This window comes from Nilaparvata lugens, chromosome 9, assembly GCF_014356525.2.
Source record: "Nilaparvata lugens isolate BPH chromosome 9, ASM1435652v1, whole genome shotgun sequence".
Classification (NCBI taxonomy): Eukaryota; Metazoa; Arthropoda; class Insecta; order Hemiptera; family Delphacidae; genus Nilaparvata; species Nilaparvata lugens.
The window spans coordinates 24,435,540-24,457,438 of record NC_052512.1 but is presented as its reverse complement, the minus strand read 5'-3'; the positions used below and the strand labels follow the sequence as shown (position 1 = coordinate 24,457,438).

The 21,899-nt window shown below is 35.9% G+C and overlaps 1 protein-coding gene and 1 long non-coding RNA gene across 2 annotated transcripts in view; one reads left to right on the top strand and one right to left on the bottom strand.

Moving 5' to 3' along the window:
• Positions 1-6,608: 6,608 nt before the first annotated feature.
• Positions 6,609-9,501, bottom strand: LOC111043380. The gene is made up of 3 exons (XR_005572181.1): positions 9,181-9,501; positions 8,551-8,612; positions 6,609-6,746 (listed from the first exon to the last, which is right to left on the bottom strand). It is a non-coding gene; the product is annotated as an uncharacterized LOC111043380 (long non-coding RNA).
• Positions 9,502-10,472: 971 nt separating this feature from the next.
• LOC111056253 (von Willebrand factor A domain-containing protein 8-like) overlaps positions 10,473-21,899 on the top strand; it is a 139,032-nt gene continuing 127,605 nt past the window's right edge. Inside the window, exons 1-3 of the mRNA XM_039435671.1 lie at positions 10,473-10,831; positions 15,905-15,985; positions 17,926-18,185. Coding sequence (XP_039291605.1) covers positions 10,699-10,831; positions 15,905-15,985; positions 17,926-18,185 — 474 coding nt within the window. The 5' untranslated portion in view covers positions 10,473-10,698. The remainder of the gene's footprint in view (positions 10,832-15,904; positions 15,986-17,925; positions 18,186-21,899) is intronic.

Genomic DNA, 21,899 nt, shown 5'->3' with positions numbered 1-21,899 from the left:
TGCATTATAGCTCTAAATTATAAGCTTTTTCATAATGCAATAATTATCCGATTAGGGTAAATTATCCAAGATTTAGTTACCTAAGAATTTCACATTGTGAACAAAGCAGTTGTAACCTAGCTACCGTGAATGGACTCATTAAACAGTATATTAATATTTTTGTATGCAAAATCAAATGATAAAATTTAGAATCTGTAAATCGGCTGCAGGCATTGAAATACCTTTTTATACAAGGACAACAAGCAAATTCACGTTTGCATTCTTCATTAACATTGACTTATTGAATGATAACTTGAGCCTAATTTGAAAAGAATGTAACTTAGATAATTACTTACCTGTGAAAAGAAATCCCACTTCCTTTTTTATCACTCTCCGTGCAGTTATATGCACAGCAACTTCTCACCATTTTTTAAAGAAATCACCATCTGGTAATTGATTAAAATACAAAAATATGATAGTGTGCCTATACCGTACAAGAATATCCAGCCATTTTGCTCCTTCATGTGACGTCATACGGCTGTTTATGTTTGCTTCTGCCCAATGTATTGTGGAAGTATTGGGAAGCCGTGTCTATTATATTAATGGTCGAAGTGTAGCATAACCTCTAGTCCAGTCAAATAGTTGTTTCTATGGAAACAGCCCCAAAAGATTTTTTCTCGATGGTTCTATACATATTTTGGGTCGCTGAATTCGAATCTGAGATTAGCTGACATGCCAGAGACATGCTTCGTCCCTAAAACCTCCCCAAATTTCGGACTTTTTCAATTTTTCCATTAATTTCGAGAACCTTGAGTTTTTCGAGAAAAATCATTCTCTAAAAAAATTAAAGATAAATAAGTTTATAAGATTTCCAATAAATTGAGTGATCACACAGGATTCTACCATTTTTGATTCTGGGGCTACAAATTTTCAAAAAAGGGGTATTTTTTAAGGGTTTTTCAAAATTATTTGATCCTACAACTTCCACCCTATACAACTTTGATATTTTCCTAGCAATGATCAAAGAAATCACATCAAGTGAAAGAACAATCAAATAAGTGTGGCAATGTAACTCACTCTCCATCTCTAGCACCATCATCATTTAATCATTCAGAATTACACAACCTACAGAAAAGTACCACAGTACATCATCCAGCTAATAATAGACTTTAAATACCTATGTTAAATAAGTTGTCTGGAATAAATTGAAATTTGATAAAAAAAGTTGTATTTCAACCCATATTCCCATACAAAAGAGAATAACTAATTTATATATTCAAAACTATGTATCTCGGTAACCCTAATTGATAAAAAATGGTAATTGGTCTTGATTTAAAGAACAGAATCTCCTCTCTCATGAGAGGTAGATGATTCTTGTAAATTATAATCAGTGGACAATTGTTTTTTACAAAATATCCAATATATCCAAATTCTTGATTGTTAGCCAGGTGTTCCCGGATAGATCATGTCAAAAAAATAAAAAAAAACTTTAAACTTGATAATCAAGATGGCGTGGCATCACAGTCCCTCAAATCTACCCCCAAGGAAATCATTGACATTGTAATAGCTTCTTTCAATCAGCCACCTTGACAGCCTCTTCTTGAAAACACCTATAGGAAGATCCCTCACCGAGCCCAGCAGCAGGTTGAACATTTTGAGTCCCAACACTGGAAAGAGTCCTTCACTCTTGACAACCCACAGCATGGAATCTCCAACTGTAGCCTTCTGTAGGTACCATATGAATGCACCTGACACTCACTCATCATGTTAGCCCTGTTTATCTTCACTGCATTAAGAGAGGCCAGTATATACAGCCCGAAGACGGTGTTCACTTTCAGGCATCTGAAGATGGGTTCTTCACGTGGGAAGATGGGTACATAAACTACAATTGAAATTGGATGATTTCACAGACATGATGGCTACACGTGCTCACTCATTCACAATGGCTGCCGACTGTACATGCTCATACGTTCACTGGTTCACGAGAACAAAGTAACAGTTATTTTTCCAAGTTGCAGGTAACAAACTGCTCTAACGAATGTGTTAAGACTTGTACACACGTCCGTACAGATTCGCGCGAACAATCGTATGTACACATGCCTCGGCATTCACTGTACGTCCTTGTGGACGCGTTCCACGTATGCCTCAGCATTCAAAAAGCTATCTGATTTGCAGAAGACATGAAGACATGGTAGATGTAAATTTTCCACATCATGACAACAATGGCGTCATTCCATCATTGAAGATAATTATTACAAAATGCAGCTGAATCATTTATTTCAATGACTTGTATAATAAAATCGAAAATAAAACTTAACAAACGATGTTGGTAGGTTGAATGATTGTAGGTTGAAGTAAGGAAATAAGTATTGCTACATGACATAAGATATGAGATTGTCAATTCAAACTTTATTAGGATGTCAAAACATTATTTTGTTAATATACTGAATCTAATTCAACTAGTTATCCAAACAAATGATACCATCATGGGGGAAGCAATAACTTTACAAGAACAATTGGCCCTAACTTTGAGATTATTGGCATTAGGCGATTCATTTGTTGGTTTCCAATATCTATTCTGAATCTCAAAAAAAAAATTCTACAATAATTCCAGAAGTTTTGATGACCTAATCAAAGCACTTAACACTGTCCTTCTAAATTGACAGTCTTCTTTAACAGAATTAGTCATAAATTGAATCAAATACTGAATTGCTGCCCATTTTAAACTAACTCTGCTCATACACATGACAAAACAAGATTCTCCAAAAGATTAGCTTCAAGATTTACCTTTAAGGAATACTAGTTCAAAGTTTGAATAAATCTCTCTATGGATAGCCTAGCTATCTAAAATATAATATAATATCACATTGAAGATTACAATTTTAATTACCAACTCTAATTTATGACATAAAACAAACACAAGATGATTTGATAGCCACAGTAAGATAATAATTAAATATGTGAGCTATACTATTCTGTAGGAACCCTGAAGAGAAGCTATTTTCACTTAAATTATGCAGTTCTAAATTTGTTAATCATTATACAATTAATGCAAATAATAATTATACTCCATGCATGTTTCTATTTAAATATTTGACAATCCACATATCCTACAAAATCACAAAAATCCTACAATTTACAATTAGTTATTGGATCACAATTTGATTTGTCATTCATGGGTTAAGACGCCTTCAATGTTTACGTTTTGCCTCACCCATATGGCAAAAACGCGTCCACACGTACATTCAATGCTCACCCGAGGCGCCTTTAAACACGCCAAAATACCGACAGGGTTCCGGTTCGCCCACATGCCTTAGCGAACAGTGTCCAGGCGTGTGAATGCAAGCCCATACACGTATGCTCACCCGAGGCAAACGTACGTGTGTACACCGTTTTACTCAAACAGATACTACACTTGCGCAGTAGAGAGGAGCAGTTCTACAGCGAGCCTTACCTGAAGCGACAAGCTGGATCGAAAGAAATACCTACTTTGTCGCCGTCCCAGTTTGACGAGATAATCCTTTTTTTTTGGTTGTGGTGGTTTTAAAGGCTGGCGATTCTCTGCCACAGTATACATACAGTATGGAAACTTGGCTATAGTGAGGTCCACGTTATAATGGCAGGGGATAAAGATAGGAGAATAGCGATGCTGATTCTCTGCATTAATTAATTATATTTCTACACTGTCAAAACATAATTGGCTCATTGTGGACCTAGGAAAGGATAGTACCACCGGCTTTGTCGAATGATGGACAAGGATAGCAAAACCAAAGTTGATCAAATACTGTCATTATAACGTGGACCTCACTATAGTACCCTGGCGCAGAAATTCGCCATCTTGTTAGGAAGTTCCGCATTATAATTTAGTACACAAAGTAGAAGGAATCTCTTCCCTTCTTCTCTGTCTTAGACTAGTTATAGAATAGACACGACCCATTGTATATTCATACTGATAGTCGATGAAGCCAACATCTACTGCCATATCACCATATCGTGACGTAAGCCTCGGATAGAAAAAATGGGGGCCGCGGAATTGGAAATATCTGGAACTCAAAATATCAATGTTAAATGTCCTATTCTTGAAAACTGTTGCTGGGTGGAACTCCAAATATTTGTCAGACAGCAGAATTGGAAATATCCGGAACTCGAAATATGTTGCTAGACGGAATTGGGAGTAGCTGGAACTCAAATTATTTGTTTGTCAGATGGCGGAATTGGAAATATCTGGAACTCAGAATATCAGTGCCAAAGTGGGAGTACTGGTAATGTGTTTGTTATTGAGAAATGGTTCAAGTCTGACTTATTTTCTGGAATGATATGGACTAATTAGCCCAATTAGGGTAATTCATAGCTCATTATATATTAATTTTGAATGGAAATATTGGACTTGAACTTTAAACAGTAGAAACAACATAGCTGATCTTTTTGGACTTGTTTTTCATTATCAAAATTTGGGAATAGAATACTTTTGGACCTGGTCTGTCATTCTTTTTCAATCATATTCATTATATTCATTATATTCATACATATTGTGCAAGCTTTCAAAACTCTGTTATATGTTTCAACAAACAAGACTGATGACTGTTGATGTGTTAATGAATTTATTTTAGGTTAACTATAGAACCCTTCATTTGTTTTGCAATAAATTTGTTTCATCCCACACCTACACAGTCTCGCTAATAACGATCGATATTGTGAATTCGATATATTTCCAATCCCACATACTTCCAATTCCACCAGCTGACAAGATATTTTGAGTTCCGCCGGTCTGCACGATATTCGGAGTTCCGCCTGTCAACATATTTGGAGTTCCATATATTTCTAATTCCGGCCAGCTGCAAGATATTTTGAGTTCCAGATATTCCCAATTCATGCGACCCAAAAAATGTAAACATTATGGTTATCTTCAGGGATACTTTTGAGTCAGTGACTCGAGTGACCCAGAGCCGAACAAAATGGCGGCTGACCCGGGGCAGACTAGTGATCCCATGGAACGACAACCAGACATCGACCGGTCGATGTTGTTCGGCGCGTACTTTTGAATATTCGGATGGCGCGAATATTTGAATAAAACACACACACACTGGTGTGACACTAAACGTAGGTTATGTTTTGCAAACCAATCATGGCTTATGCTGTAATAAATAAGTTTATTCTAGGAGAATTGGATAAGGAACAGATTAACAATAATTATTATGATGCACCAAACATTGTAGGGCCAGTTGCTGCGGTTGTTGTGGAGGAATTGGGAAATCCTTTAAGGGTTTTCAATGAATTATTCCAACAGAAACGTAATAATAATACGAGACCTCACAACTAGTGTCATTTTGAAAATATAATATCACTTTATAATATGAGTGAGTTTAAAAGACATTTTAGAATGTCTTGGCAAACCATGCATTGAAAGATTCCATACTATTATCATCAGAATCTTTCCACTGAAATTTTGTAAACATGGTTAATGTATTCTATTCTATTCTCAGGCCACCTACTGAAAACAGACCAAGTGGGTCACGGTGTAGATTTTGGATTCTTGTTTAATAATCATGAATATATTATAGGCCTATATTTTTGGCGTCATCAAAGAGACCACTGCACTAGTCTTCATTGAATGGAAATAATACCATTTTCCCTAAAAATATATTTTGTATGCTTTTAAATTGAATAAAAATAAAAGCAAAAACTGATTTACTTTTGACATTTTAAAAGAAACAAAAATGAGTTTAGAAATAGAGCCAACATTACATTTTCTAAACCAAACTTTTATAAAAACATTTTGAGAGACTAGTTTCTGTTGTTGCACCATTTCTCTTGAGTTGTTACTCATCTCAAGGAACTGGTTTGTTATTTTATTCGAAATTGACTATCTATATCATTTTTATGATGAAATCAGTGCTGTAGACTACTTTAAATTATTAGCATTTATTTCCAATGACCAGGCATTCCTGGATAGATCGATCGCGTCTTCAGTTATAGGATGGTCATAGTTGACTAGGCCCAACTAGAGGCCCACCACAAAGTAGACCCATGCTAATCCATGAAAAGCAAACCACGCCGTGGGATGTTTTGCTAAGCTTCTCCAGACATCTGTGTAATATATGCAATGAATAATTCACTTGTCAGCTGAATGATTATGAATAATTCTATATCAATGGTTTACAAAACATCCCACGGCGTGGGTTGCTTTTCGTGGATTAGCGTGGGTCTACTGTGCGGCGGGGCCATATGAGCGTATAATAGAGGTACTGTAAGATATATGCCATACGAAAAACCAAACATGGTGTATTTCAAATCAAAAATTGGTAGATTGTTTGTTTTTTTATTAAATTCCAATTTTACAAAGATTAACATCAACATTTTCAGGTGCTCTTAGAAGTTATAGGAAGGAGAATAATTATAATCAGCCTGCAAATATAAAAATACCTCTTGAGGAGAAAATACTTTTTACAGTTTGGATATTGAGCAAACCAGAGACATTCTTAGTTGCTGATGACATATAATTTTTCTCAAAGTACTGCTCATAGAACATTCTATGAGATAGTGGATGTCATTGCAGCTTCAGTAGATGAACATGGTCGACACTCTCGCAACAACAAAAGTCATCTGATGTAATTAATAACAGCCTTTATAACTTATGCTTGCTACATAAGAACTTCCTTTAATAAAAGATTATCACCCGGTTGCACAACGGTCTGTTAGCTTTAAATCCCAAATAAATGTCACTTTTGTTGCATTAGTAGTCCACACATGACCCTCTGTGGTGACTTCTGTAACATAAAGAAAACAATGATATTAAAAAATCATTAAGTAGTGAACATGATTGACTTCCAAAAGGTAGGCCTACTAAGCATTATGTTATAATTACTAGTAGTGCAGTCTATTATATACAGTGGTGCTTGCAAAATATATTGTAGTTCTGAATTTTCAATATGATATAAATCACTCTCAAACAGGCTGTATCAGTGCCACTTTTTTATTTATTTATTTATTTATCACATTGTGTACAAATACTTGTCATGAGGAAAGGCACAACAGGCTCATGCCCAAAACTGTCCCATTTCCAATTTTTACAATACTGTCCAAATCAAAATGTTGGTTATGTTGTTGTTATTACTCAGATGAACAAGCAAATTTTGAATCAAATAGATACTATTAGAGTTTAGAATCAAAAAATCTATAACAGTAACTTAACCGTATTCAAAAAGTCTAAATTTTGAATTAAACAGGACATTTTTGAGCTAAAAACTTCTTCTAAAAATTTTAGAGGAATAATGTGGCTCATTTTGGAGTTGTTCAAGAAGGAAACTTCAAGCTTGGCTACAAAATCCTACAGAAGCTTGATTAAATTAGACCGGAAGAGTAACTCAAATAATGTTATAATCATGAACATATAACCATAGAGAAAAAATAGCGTAAGTAGATATTCCATGGTATAGGGCGTTTATGTTGCAACTTTTACTGTTATCTCAAGCCTATTACTGTCGATTGTTGTCGATTTTTACTGTTTTGACCAGGTAAGAGTGTATGAATGGCACAATATGAGAGACTAACAGCATCATAAAGCTTCACGGGAAAGAAATACGTGGACTATCAGCTTGAGATAACAGTAAAAGTTGCGACATAAACGCCCTATACCGTGGGATATCTACTTATGCTATTGCTTCTCTATGATATAACATAGAAGAATCGCGTCTATAGTAAGGTCACGTTATATTGGCAGTAGAGTAATATAGGAGAACAACGTTGCCGATTCTCTGCCTAGTCACTGCCTTTAATTAGAGGATAGCTGATACCAGTATATCTTATGTAATATCAGTTGTTCATTCTTCTTAGAACAATCAATTTATTGTACTCATCAAGTAAATTTACTTTTCAATAAATAATACACTTACATAATTAGATTGAAAATTTTGTTAATAATTAACAAATTAAATTAAAGGTAACAAATTTTCCTAAACATTTTATTCGTCTCATAGTTTTAGAGATTTTTTTATACTGTAAGTCTTCTAGGTTGTTCTCTGTATCTTCTTTAGTATTGAAAAGACAGACTTCTTTCAATTGTGGAGTAGCTTGGTTTAAGTTTTCAAAATGCAATGGGTTTAAAGCTGCATATTATACACCAAAGTTTTGACAGATTATTCTATAAAAAAGTTGTTAATTATCTTTAAAAATTTGCTGTTCTCAAACAATGTAGAGCAACAAAAGCTGTCAAATTTTCGCTTAGAGAGCATAGCCTGCATGGACTTGTAATGAAGGAAATTTTTTTGGCAACTTTCTCAGTGTTTTCGACAATTTATGAAAAACAAAAATCATGTTCGATAGAGGGATTTTTAATATTTGAGCAAGCAATGTTGCTGTAATTTTAACATATTGCCATCATTTGTTGAAAACATTGAAAGACAACTCTAATGTAAAAGCTTCAAGTTTTTAGCTTGGCATAAATTATCACAGTCTCTACAATAATAGCAGCAGAATATGGTAAAATTAATTATACCAATCTGACTACTATCACTAATTGTTATTATGTAATAGAAATTATAATTATAAGAGGATTGCATGAAAGAGCCTTACCTGCTGTCATCTCGATGTGGCCATGTTTTCTTTCAGATAGGACTGGAAGATGTCCGAGCTGCCTGTAAAACAAGAATCATAAAGTTTCAGTACTTGAGCTGTTGAATTTAAATTAAAATCAATCTTTATGAAATGCAGAGGACCTGCATAGCAAATAAAATTATTCTTATAGAAAGCAAGAGATAATTTTTATAATATTATTATGCATATTAGGCCTATTCCATAGAATAACAAACTTTCTAATGAAATAAAAATGAGTGAAGTTTATTGGGTTTAAGTTTCTGTTTAGCCGATTAAGTATTCTGAAATTAATTTGATAATGAAATTCTATTTATTTTTTTAATAAAATAGGCCATAAACAAAATTCGAATAGGTATTGAGGTTAAACAGCAATAAAAATCTAAGAAACAGAAGTAGCCTAAATCAAAAGTAAATATTTCAACGCTATCTAAATGGATCAATAACTTTCATGACCACACAGAATAATATCATTTATTATTCGCAATTTCATTGATGAACACTAAAAATCCTAACAGTCTTGGATAGATCACGTCATGAGCACAAACATATTTTAATATAATAGTCATACTAAACTAATAATATTGTCAACAATGCAAATAATAAACTTACCAGATAATAATGTCTAAATTTCCTCCTTTTCAATTATTTTAAAAATATGCCTTCAAAAACATACTCATGTTTGTAGGCCTATTCGTAATAATCCTCCATATTTGCATTTAGTTGTGTTGTTTACTTGACTGCAGACCAGAGCAGACGACGCGAAACTTTCAACCAATAGGAGCGCTCCGATTCCGGGTGACTCGAGCTAGAACTTCGTAGCCCGTACTATTTGGTCGGGTCACGATTCCTGACCCGGGCTAGAAAAATCAAAGATGGCGACCGGGTCATGAACTGTCAAAAGCTCCCATGAAACGCGGGTCGCCTAGCTCGAGTCACTCGAGTCATTGGAGCAGTGTATCCCTGAAGACGCTCAAACTTTGCAGAAAAGTTTTCTATCCGATGATGACGTCACGATATAGTGATATGGCAGTAGATGTTTCTTCAGAGGCTAGACTTTTAGCGTGTCTATTTTATAACTGGTCTAAGTTCTCTGTGAATAGTATTAATGGGAGGTTCGGATCACTTCACTGATCCGGATCAATTAATCTCGTTCACTGCCGCGAGTCAATCGGAAGACTTCCCAAGGAATCAGGAACTTCCTAAGGTCACGTGACGTGTCTATAGTGAGGTCCACGTTATAATGGCAGTGAATAAAGATAGAAGAATAGCGATGCCGATTCTCTTCATTAATTAATAATATTTCTACAGTGTCAAAAACATAATTGGCATCGCTGCGGACCAAGAAAAGGATAGAACCACCGGCTTTGTCGAATGATAGACATGGATAGCAAAACCAAAGTTGATCAAATACTGTCATTATAAAGGTGCGTACAGACTTTCGCTCTGCTCCTCAACCGAACGTCACTCCAGCAGAGCGATTGATGATCGACCGGGGAGCAAGAGTGGGTCGACCGGGTTACGCGAGAAGATCTAACATCTTCCGTAACGTTCATGATGGGTGCGGGGGCGGAGCAACTGTGTTCGATGGTGGAACGAGGGCGGAGCGTGCTCAGTGCGGGTTGGAAGCGCGTTTGATTCACAGTTTCCATTCTGTACCTATTCTGTGTCTCTGCGACCCCTTTATGAATTCACAGTGGCTGCCGACTTTACGTGCTCATTCGTTCACTGGTTCACGAAAATCAAGTAACAGTTATTTCTCCAAGTAGCAGATAAGAAACTGCTCCAAGGAATGTGTTACTCAAACAGATACTACGCTTGCAGTTCTACTACCTATTCTGTGGTTCTACAGCAAGACTAGTTTTTTGGCTTTACTTCATGAGGAAACAGCTGATCATGTAATAGACGGTTATAAATCTTAACCTCTAAAACATGAGTGTTCATACTGTTCATTCATATTATATCGTTGTTATCTGAGTATTCTCTACATTGAATATAAGCTCATGATGCAAGTTATTCAACTTTTAATTTACTTAAATATTCAGCTTTTAGTTATCATCCATTAATTTCCTAGTTCGTCAATTTTTTTTCAATAATAAAAAGAAGCTTTAACAATCTGTGATAGGAACCATGACTGCTACTTCTTTAATGAAGCCTGCTACTAGAAGATTAACAGTCTTGGCAAGAATTTTGAGTCAGCCTTTAATTAAAAGTAGAAGAGTTTGCAACTGTGATCTTTCCTGCGTTAGGAATTTTTCCTCAGGTATGTAGCAAATATTTAAACAGTTTTTGAATATCAATTTATACTCTTTTAATACGTTTTAGCAAGCCCGCGGCGAATCTATGGTGAAGGATAAAGTTTCTCCTCCAAAATTTAGATAATTTGTGTATGACACATGCGTATTTATGTGGGAATGTACGTTCAAAATAGGCATGAACCCAAAAACAAAATCTGGAAAGAGCCATTGAGACACGTTGTGACTTGTCTGTAGCTGTTTTGATCCAAAACACAACACCGTTTTTAAAGTAGGTACAACGTTCTGGACAGTTCCCTGCATACTTGATGGAAATAGTGTTTCCAGCTTAATCTCTCATCTATCTAGAATCCTAACAGCTTCACTGGATGTGTTGCAACTAGCTTTATTTTCAATGAGCAAACTAAGGTGCTTGTTTTTCCTCATTTAGTTTCAGCTTGTTGGCAAGAAACTACAAATTAGCTTCTCCTGTGAGTCTGGCAGACTCTTCCTTTGCCTGTCCACTGAGCACTGCCCCCTGTCTGTTTGAGAAGTCATTCGTAAGTAATAGGACAACAGGATGTGGTGCACTGTTTGCTCCATCGCCCCACAGTCACATAGTGGGGAGTCTGCAAGTACCCATTTGAAAAATGATGGAGACTTGCACATAGTGGGGAATCTGCAAGTACCCATTTGAAAAATGGTGGGGACTTGCAGATCCCCACTATCCTGTTTTCTATTTTCTGTTTAGGATGTAGCCTAATTTTTTCCTGAAATCTTTCCAGTTTGTCAATCAATATGTTGTGAGGGACGCAATCGAAGGTCCTTCTGAAACCACATTTATGGCCTTGCCATGTGAGGGCAAGGGAGATTTGCTTCCTCTCTAGATGTTTTCTGTCAATGCCAGGAGAGCACTTATACTTACTTATTTGAATACGTGAAGTTCTCCCACTTAGTGATGTAAAACTCCCGGGAATTTAAGATCGAGGAAATATTCCCAGGGAATTTTAGGGAAATATTCCCAAAATTCATAAATTCCCGGGAATTTATGGGAACTTAAGGAAATTTATGATTAGGCAAAAAAATGAATAACTTATAAATTGTAGTAAGTTCAAAGAAACAGTAATTTGAAGCTCATAGACTGAAAGGAGAAATGAGCACTCAATAAATCGTTCAATTGCACCACTATTATTATGCTACTTTCATGTCTTACAAGTTGAATAAGATTTTTTTTACTTACTAATAAATGCCTGTGAATCAGGTAAACAAAGTCAACAAAGTATTGAGAGTAATTTAACTTTCATTGCATGATTTTATTCAATTTCTCCACACAAAAATAATTGACCCCCTAAATAAAGATTAGTGTAGAATATTCATCCAAAAATCAGAAATAATAAAATACAGCAAAATAGGCTAAACTAAAACAAGGAGCATAGGCTACTCCAGTTTAATTCAATATAAAAAAGAAAGTAATTCCACAGCTCACAACCTTTCAATAGTCATTGAGGCTCACTTAACTTTTAATGAGATACTAGTCCAGGCAACGAATGCTCAAAAAGATTGAGATAAAAGTTTGAAAGATAGAGGGAAAAGTTTAGAACCCAATTTTTGACCTCGCAGTCCTTTTAAGGATAGTGAGGGGGTAAGCATATAAAAGGTCCTCACTCTTACCACACTCAACACTAAAACTGCTATAAAAATTGATGGAAAGCATAAAATGATGAAATAATACATTAAAATTGAAGAGAATTGAATGCTCTACAACTCACTGTCTTTTAAATACTCCTATAGTCCAGTCAATGTAAGATTATAGAGGGAAAATTTTGGAACACAATTTTTGACCCCGTAGCTCTTCTTTTAAGGATAGTAAGAGAGTAATCATATTAAAAGTCCTCACTCCTACCCCCTGTGTAAAAAAATTACATTTTTTCGATGCATTCTTGTTGAGTAATGAGCCCTGAAAGTGCAAAAAATTGGAAGAATAACTGTCTTTTCAAAGATTTTACACTTTTAAAAGTGAATATCTCAAAAACTATAGAAGATATCACAAACTCTACTGTACAAAGTTGTAGGAAATTTATCTAGCTTCATTTTTACTCAGTTACCCATGTCGCTGAAATGCATTGTTTCCCAGTTACATGCGTGTCAGCCAGAATTGAAAAAAATCAACTTTTCAATTACCCTCATCCCTCAAGGAGTAGGGATGAGGACTTCTAATATGTTCACCTTCTAACTAGTTCAAACAAAGCTGCGAAGTCAAATATTGTGTTCCAAACTTTCCCTCCCAATTTCCCTGACAATTGATCTATTGTTTTTAACTAGATTTCACAAAAGAAGATTTCACACTCAACACCATAACGGCTGCAACAATCGTTGGGAGATGCGTAAAATAATGAGACCATAGATGAAATTGAAGAGAATATAATGCTCTATGAGCCTATGATTAGCACGGATTTTTTCAATGAATCGTTAAAAATTATAAGGCCAAAAATATGAAAAAATCGGAGCCGGAAGGGTTTTTCTTCAAAATGTGATACCTTAGAGAGCTCATAACTAGAAAACTATGAGAGATATGGAAAAATGTTGGAAATGAAACTTGTAGGACAATGTTTGAGCTTTAATATTATGATTGTGTTCGACAAAAATTTCCGAAAGCGCATATTGTTTGAGATATATGCAAAAACCATAATATGGCACTTTCAAACCACCCCCACCACTTTAGCACAAGGGGTAGGAGTGAGGACTTTTGCTATGTTTACCCCCTTACTAACCTTAAAAGAGCTACGGGGTCAAAAATTGTGTTCCAAATTTTTCCCTCTATAATCTTTCATTGACCGGACTGTTCGAATATTTAAAAGACAGTGAATGAGTGAGCAAAAAACAGGCTCAAAGAATGATGATTTATTGATTATATCAATGTAAAATGTGACTGAGCTTGATCAATATCAAATAGAATGATGATTTATTGATTATATTAATGTAAAATATGTGTGGAATTGATAAATTTCAATCATTTTCAGAACAATTTTATAAATTCCATTAAGTTCCCATAAATTCCCTTAAATTCCCAAAATTTCTTGGCCTCGGAAATATTGCCAAATCATAAGTTCCTTCCCACTGGGAATATTCCCGATCCACATCACTACTCCCACTAGAATCACATCAGCGCCGTGGCGTCATTAATAAGTCATTCCAATCCCGTCTCGAGTCGTCGATGTGGATAAGTCATCTCCTCAAAATACTCTTGCAAGGTGTATTAAGGTTTCTTAGTAACCTTAGGGAACCTCCAAGTTTATTTTTAAACGAGTTTGTGTGGTCCAATGCAATTCGTTAGGTAGGCTGGTGTAGATCTTTGTACAGATATATCTAGTTCCGCACTGGGCCAGTCTGGATCGAACCGCTAACACGTGAGCATCATTACTCCGTCTAGTGTCAGAATTTGGTGATATTGCTGGTTGCCTTGAAAAACACTTGGCTTTTTTCTCACAGTAAAACCAAGATGAAAAGTGCAGGCAGGGTAAGTATGCCAGCTTCCTTGAACAAGGGCCCACAATGCGCTAAATAGGGTTGCTTCATTATGGTTCTTATGATTCTCTTTTGTAGCAATAATACTCTTTCCATATGCGGGCTGTTTCCCCAGAAAATAATTCCGTACTGAATGATGCTTTGAAAACAGCCATAGTGTTCTTTCATAAGAACTTGTTGTGGATCGTCCTTTTTTGAATCCGTGTTGTAATGATGACAGTAGGCCATTCCCCTTAAAAAAGTTGGTCATCTGCGTCTCGATCACCTTTGAGAAGATAGAAATCATGGAGACTGGCCTGAAGTTCACTGGATTACTAGTTTTTCATTTCTTGTGAATTAACCTTGAGACAGTCTGGAAACCTTCCAGCTACAGGTTCAGCTATTTCTATGTTTCTATGGCTCTCATCAGATTTTTTCTTATCTGTTCATGGAAGTTTTTACAATTACCGATTCCTCGATGGCAGGATACGACAGGACAGGTAGCTGTTCCGATTGGCTGATTCTCAGTTCGTGAACCTAATCAGCCAATCCGAGAGCTACACGTCCTATGGTGCCGTGTACCGTCGAAGAATCGTTAAGTGTGAAATCGACTATTAACTGTATCTTTTTTTCGTATATTTGCATTGAGCAGAATGCATTTACGCACATATATGAGCTTAGCAAGCCAAGTCCACCTTGTGTGGCACTCTCAATTCCTGAGTTAAGAGCCAACCATGCAGGAGGCTTTCAACACTGTCTTGCATCCCTAATATGGATATCCATGTTGGAGGCGCTAGGCACTGTCATGGCCCCCGGCATCGCTTCTCTCTCAACACTCGATGAATGCCCTCTAAACTGCCATGTGTTCTACAAGAGTAAGACTAAATTCCGGTTGCACAAAAGCTGGTTAAATTTCAATCATGATTAAACCCACGAGAACCAATCAGAGAAGCCGTCTTATCAAAAAGGCCTTCTCTGATTGGTTTTCGTGAAATTAATCATGGTTAAAATTTAACCGGCTTTTGTACAACCGGTCCTAAGGGCCGGTTTCCGAGCTCGGGATTTAGCTAAGTTCTAAACAGCTGGAGTCAGAAAATTGTTTTTCCGAAACGCCAAAGAATACAAATTCTTTATCTTCTCATTTCTACAATATTGGAAACGTTTCTCCTTGATGAAATGAAACATTCCCAAATAATTCAAAAAAGCTGTAACTTTTCATTATTATTCCTCTTGGCTTTATTTTATAATATTTAGAAATGTAATTTAAACGTGGACTGCGACTACGCCCCGTTTCGGAAAGCCAATATTCTGACTCCAGGTATTTAAAGTCTAGAACTTGGCTAAATCCCGAGCTCGGAAGCCGGCCCTAAATCTAACAGTGTAACAGTAACACTGCAATCCCCATAGAGAGAATCATGCTTCGGCCAAATTCACTGTGTCTAATATGAATTTTCTGTTTAAAAAAGAAATTCTGCTGTGCTAGAATTGTGGGAGTGTTTACACATTATCATACTATCAATTGAATCCAATGTTATTCAGAGTACGGTGTTCTATTACTTATTCAAGGCCTATAGTGTGTAATATAATATTTTTCTCAGGTACTGAAGATGTTACGATTGGCGAGGTGACAAAGAAGACTACAACACCAGCTTTTCCGGAATATGTTCCTCAAAAATATTGTAAGTAATTGAAAAGTATATGATTTTGTATTATGGAATATAGTGATCTTCACTATGAAGTAGCTAGTTTGGAGACAAATTCATTTTGTATAGGATATAAATACTTTTATTACAGTCAATACCTTCTTTGATTTTATGTTTTTTGACTTAATATATCAGTTGACGAGATTGCATTACGTTGTCCGTGACACCAGTTCACAACAAAATCATTCAAAATAGAAGAAACTGGTGCAGTCTCTCAAATAGGATGCCTCAAAATTATTCAAAATAGAAGAAACTGGTGCAGTCACTTAAATAGGATGCCTCCAGGAAGAATCCCTTCAAAAGCTAAACATTATACACCTACTGGAAAAAGAAATATAGGAAGGCCGAGGAAAAGATGGGTACCGGAACAGGTTATCTATGAAAATAACTAAAACAGGATATTAAAAATGCAATTACTTCTTTTCTCTATGAGATGTTTTCATAAAGTGTACTCTTCTTACTTATTCTGTATTCTTTTTAAATCATCTAGTCCTTGAAATCTTTTTTTTTACCACCTGGTTCTATCGTTTTTTATCCTTTTCCTCATTTTTCTTCCCCCATCCCATCCTTTCATATCTATTTACTTTCCCTGATACCTTTTTCACCTTCTCAAGGATTGAAGGTTTTCCTAGTACATGGATAACCATAGTTTACACCACATTATTTTAATTTTCTTTCAATGTGTATTGTTGTTGATGTTTGCATGTATTCTTTTTGTTAATATGTATCAAACTTGTATATTTGTGTGTGTGTGTGTGTGTGTGTGTGTGTGTGTGTGTGTGGTGTGTGGTGTGTGTGGTGTGTGTGTGTGTGTGTGGTGTGTGTGTGTGTGTGTGTGTGTGTGTTGTGTGTGTGTGTGTGGTGTGGTGTGTGTGTGTGTGTGTGTGGTGTGTGTGTTGTGTGTGTGTGTGTGTGTGTGTGTTGTGTGTGTGTGTGTGTGTGTGTGTGTGTGTGGTGTGTGTGTGTGTGTGTGTGTGTGTGGTGGTGTGTGTGTGTGTGTGGTGTGTGTGTGTGGTGTGTGTGTGTGTGTGTGTGTGTGGTGTGTGTGTGTGTGTGTGGTGTGTGTGTGTGTGTGTGTGGTGTGTGTGTGTGTTGTGTGTGTGTGTGTGTGTGTGTGTGTGTGGTGTGTGTGTGTGTGTGTGTGTTGTGTGTGTGTGTGTTGTGTGTGTGTGTGGTGTGTGTGTGTGTGTGTGTGTGTGGTGTGTGTGTGTGTGGTGTGTGTGTGTGTGTGTGTGTGTGTGTGTGTGTGTGGTGTGTGTGTGTGTGTGTGTGTGTGTGTGTGGTGTGTGTGTGTGTGTGTGTGTGTGTGTGTGTGTGTGTGTGTGTGTGTGTGTGTTGTGTGTGTGTGTGTGTGTGTGTGTGTGGTGTGTGTGTGTGTGTGTGTGTGTGTGTGTGTGTGTGTGTGTGTGTGTGTGTGTGTGTGTGTGTGTGTGTGGTGTGTGGTGTGTGTGTGTGTGTGTGTGTGGTGTGTGTGGTGTGTGTGTGGTGTGTGTGTGTGGTGTGTGTGTGTGTGTGTGTGTGGTGTGTGTGTGTGTGTGGTGTGGTGTGTGTGTGTGTGTATGTGTGTGTGTGTGAAAATAAATAAATTGAATTGAAATCAATGCCCAGTTTCCTGCACATTGCATGATCTCTTGCAGTCCAGGAAGAGTGCAATAGAGGTAGTCAGTTTCTGATACAAAAAAATTATTTCTCAGTGGCTGATTGAATCTTCATCTATTAATTCTGGCAATCTTCGATTCAATGCCTGTGAATTTATGTTTGATATTGATTATATGCAGTACGTGTCTCAAGGGATGATTACTTCACAAAAATCTGGAATTGAAAATTTAAGAAGCTAGTGAAAGCTTCGTCAGCATCGTTCTAATGGGAACAATTCTACGGATATCTTCAATTTATAATTTTTGTTTTTTTTACAGTGACGAGAACAGCTGAAGGCCACCTAAACCTAGATCAAGAAACCCTTCACCACCTGAGATGGATGCTGCAAAAGGACCTGTTAGGACAGGATATGTTCCTGATAGGACGTCCAGGGCCATTGAAACGGCGTCTCGCTTTGCAATATCTACAGCTGACAAGAAGAGAGTTCGAATTTGTTGCATTGTCACGTGACACAACTGAGTCCGATTTGAAGCAGAGGCGGGAAATCATGGCGGCAACCGCCAAATACATCGATCAGGTTGGTAGGTAGTAATGTACTAGTATTTAGACATTCAAATGCTTCATGAACTGATCTTTGAGTGAGCAAAATCGATCCACAAACGCCAGAGTTATCATAGTCCAAAAACATCTCAGTAAGACAAGAGTGGATGTCAATCATTCTGTTCAAATTTACTTGAAAATGATAGATTTCACAGGAAAATTGTACTAAGACAGTTTTCTGTGGTCGTTTTCGTATGGATGACGTCACTCTTCCCCGGATTCAATTTGTTATACATGCACTCTTCTGGGAAATAGATACTAGACTATGAATAATTAAAACTTTTAAAAAATTAAAAATCACGTTTACTTCCAAGATAAGCTAATAATAGCAAGTCTCTGTAGAGAAGATGGGATGAGTACAGCACAACTATAGGCCTACCAGTTACAGGACAACTATAATTCATACCTCTACTAAGCTAGTAGATTTGAAATTGCCACAATCATAATATTTATGTATTTGTATTCAATAGCAAAATCAGTGACACTACCTTCGCCGCTGGAATATAAGGAATGTTGGCTGTTTGAAGCAAATGTCACTATAATGCAGTAGGCCTAATTTGGTATTATATAATGAGCTGAGATATTTGAAAAGACGCCTTTGCAACATGCACAACCTATAGATGATGGCATCGTCAACTATCTTTCTTTCCAACTTCCGAAAGCTTTCATTGCACAGTTTTGGGCCCCAAATAATTTTACATAATAATTATTTTGTATCATTGACAACTTTATTTATTAGTCCGGGAGCAAATGTCATGAAAAAGGCACTCCGTGGTCATTTTTGGATAACAGCCGTGGAAGAGGTCTCAATTTCTTCCTTAGATCTGGCATAATGAGAAACACAATGATGATAAGTCGAAATCACAGGCAAACACCTCGAAAACAAGATGTCCGCCAACATTTTCAGAGGTTTGTTATATCGCTTGGATTTTAATAACAGTTCAAGATATTCAACCGTTTTTTGACAACTATATTCTAAAAATCTTTTTCTACAATTTTTTTTCTATAAATTTTTTTCCTCTAAAACGCATATTTTATTAGTTGTAGCCTTCAAAAGCCCTACAAAATGTTTTCAAATTACCTTTTATTATAATTTTTTCTGTGCAAGATATTTAATCTAAATTTAACCGTCTAGTCGTGACCCTGAGTCCGAGGGACCCAGCAATTCTTGTTTTAGTTATAATTTTGCTTTCGTTCACTTTACTGTATATTGTGACCCATGTAAATGCATGTTAGTAGACACTTAAACTTGATGTAGAGTGTTAGTGCTCTGTGACTTGTTGTTTTCGTGAAATGATGCTTTTGGGTCTCTGGGTAGGGTCACGACTAACGTAACTTTTCATTTTTTCAAATGCACATTTTCATGCAATAGTGATTGGATTCAAGCAGTCAACTTGTACATTTTGAACAGAGACTTCGAGAAATGACAAATTGACCTCTAGATCTCTATTTCAATGACATTAGTGATGATGAAAATGAATTCATAGTTCAAGATAAGAATACTGACCCTGAGTAGGATGATAGTGAAACCTATGAACTTTAAATGATCCTAGGGGTACTAAACCTGTCCTAAAAGCGAACTTTATATGGCCTTATATATTTTTCATGTTTCTAGTAGTGTTTCATGTGGGTTTTAGGATTTATAGTAGTATTCATCACTATAATTTCAAAAGTTTTGCAAATTTGTGCAACATGAACTTGGGGGTAGGGTAAAAACTACCCTAAGAGTGGACTATGACCTTCCAATTTTCTTTCTCTCATCTTTCTTGTAGTTTTGCATGTGAGATCCATAATTGTATTCATCACTATCATTTTTTGTTCACTTTATTTAAAATAATAACCAAACGTTTCATCCACTACCCTAAAAATGCAAGGTTTTATAAATTTATTTTTAAAATTATAGTAAAGATCGATTTCTGCTTTACATTAGTGCTCGTTGCGTTCATCAATAACCCTTTGACATATTAGAATCATGGAATAACATTATATCTTGAAATATATTGAGATATTCAATATGAAAGAAGCGGGTCCCTGGGACCCAGGGTAACGACTAACGTCGGAAAAAAATAGGGTCACGACTAGAAGGTTAATCTATTATAGCAATTTCTGTAGATCTGTTTATATTTTTATATCTGGTTATTTATGTTCAACGGCTCTAACGATTTTTACGAAATTTGGAACATAGTAGGTTTATGATATTATAAACATTCTATTGCACTAGGTCTCATCCCTGGGAAAACTCGCTGAAGGACATTAAAAGGTTAAAAATTATTCATCTTTGGAAAAACAGATGATAATTTCGTCGTTTGTCGAAACTGAAGATGCGTGTGTGGGAGAGAGACAGAATTTCTTCCAGCTGTGTAATCAATCAACGAGAAATTTTAATTGACTTGATAAAAAAAATCTGATTTGTTGACATGACATGATAATCATTCTAAACTAGAGTATATCATAATTTTCAAATTTATTCATTATTTGACAATTTTAAGTGATTAGTAAGTGTTATTCTGTTATTCAATTTGGTTTGTAAAAATCTAAATTACAACTTTTTTGTTTTAAAATATTTGGACTGAAAATCGAACCTGAATTCAAGTGTATGGTACATAACCTACTTTCTGGACTATTTATAGTGTATAAATCAAAATTCGGGGAAGAAACAGTTTTGGGCTGTGCCTGTTAGTCCTTCCCCAATCATTTTAAAGAATTGTGTTCTGTTTATCAATACTTTATATATATAAATAACAAACGAAGCTCGGTGCCCCGATATCTATGAAATTAAGATCGTTTTTTCAACTTTAAAACTATAATGTATGGGGTATTCATCTCAATATGGACAGAGTGTTTAAGATTCAAAAGAAGGCACTCAGATGTATAGAGAAAGTGAATAGGTTAGACTCTTGTAGGCCTTTATTTAAAAAGCTTGGTCTATTAACTGTGCCATCTTTGTATGTATATGAAGTTGTAATGCATGTGAAAACGAGTGGTGTGATCCAGAATTCAGATGTTCATGAGTATAATACGCGAAACAGAGCAGATTATCATATAATGGGTCACAATAGTAGGTTATTTGAACAAAAACCAGATTATATTGGTAGGAAATTTTATAACAAGCTACCTCAAATCTTGAAAAGTAATGATTATTTGAAGATTTTCAAAAAACAAATGAAAAAATATTTAGTTGATAGAGCTTTTTATAGTGTACAAGAATTCCTTTCAAACCTAAACTAGGTTGAACTACTTAGTGTTAGAATTATTATGTAATAAATAACATGACTTGTCTTATACTCCATGACTGGAGTCTTTAGGACGTAATCTGAAAAAAAATAAATAAATAATTATCTTCATACGCTGTACGTCAATAAATGTGTTCTCCAGTGTCCTCAAAGAAAATCCTGCATGATTCCCGGTGCGTTTTTCCATACGCATGAGATAACAAACTAGAACTATAAAAATTATTTGTAAATTATTGCGAACCTCTCGCGTAACGTTTTGTGTAGCGTTCATAATTTGAGCGTGTTCGTGGCGCGTATATCTGCACATACCTTTTGATAAATAGTTTTCGAGTTATATGAGAGAAACCAAAGAATGATACCTTTGAACCACCCCCCCCCCCTTAGCAAAGGGAGTAGAGGTGGGGACTTTTGATTTTTTTACCTCCTTACTACCCTAAACAGATTGCGGGGTCAAAAAT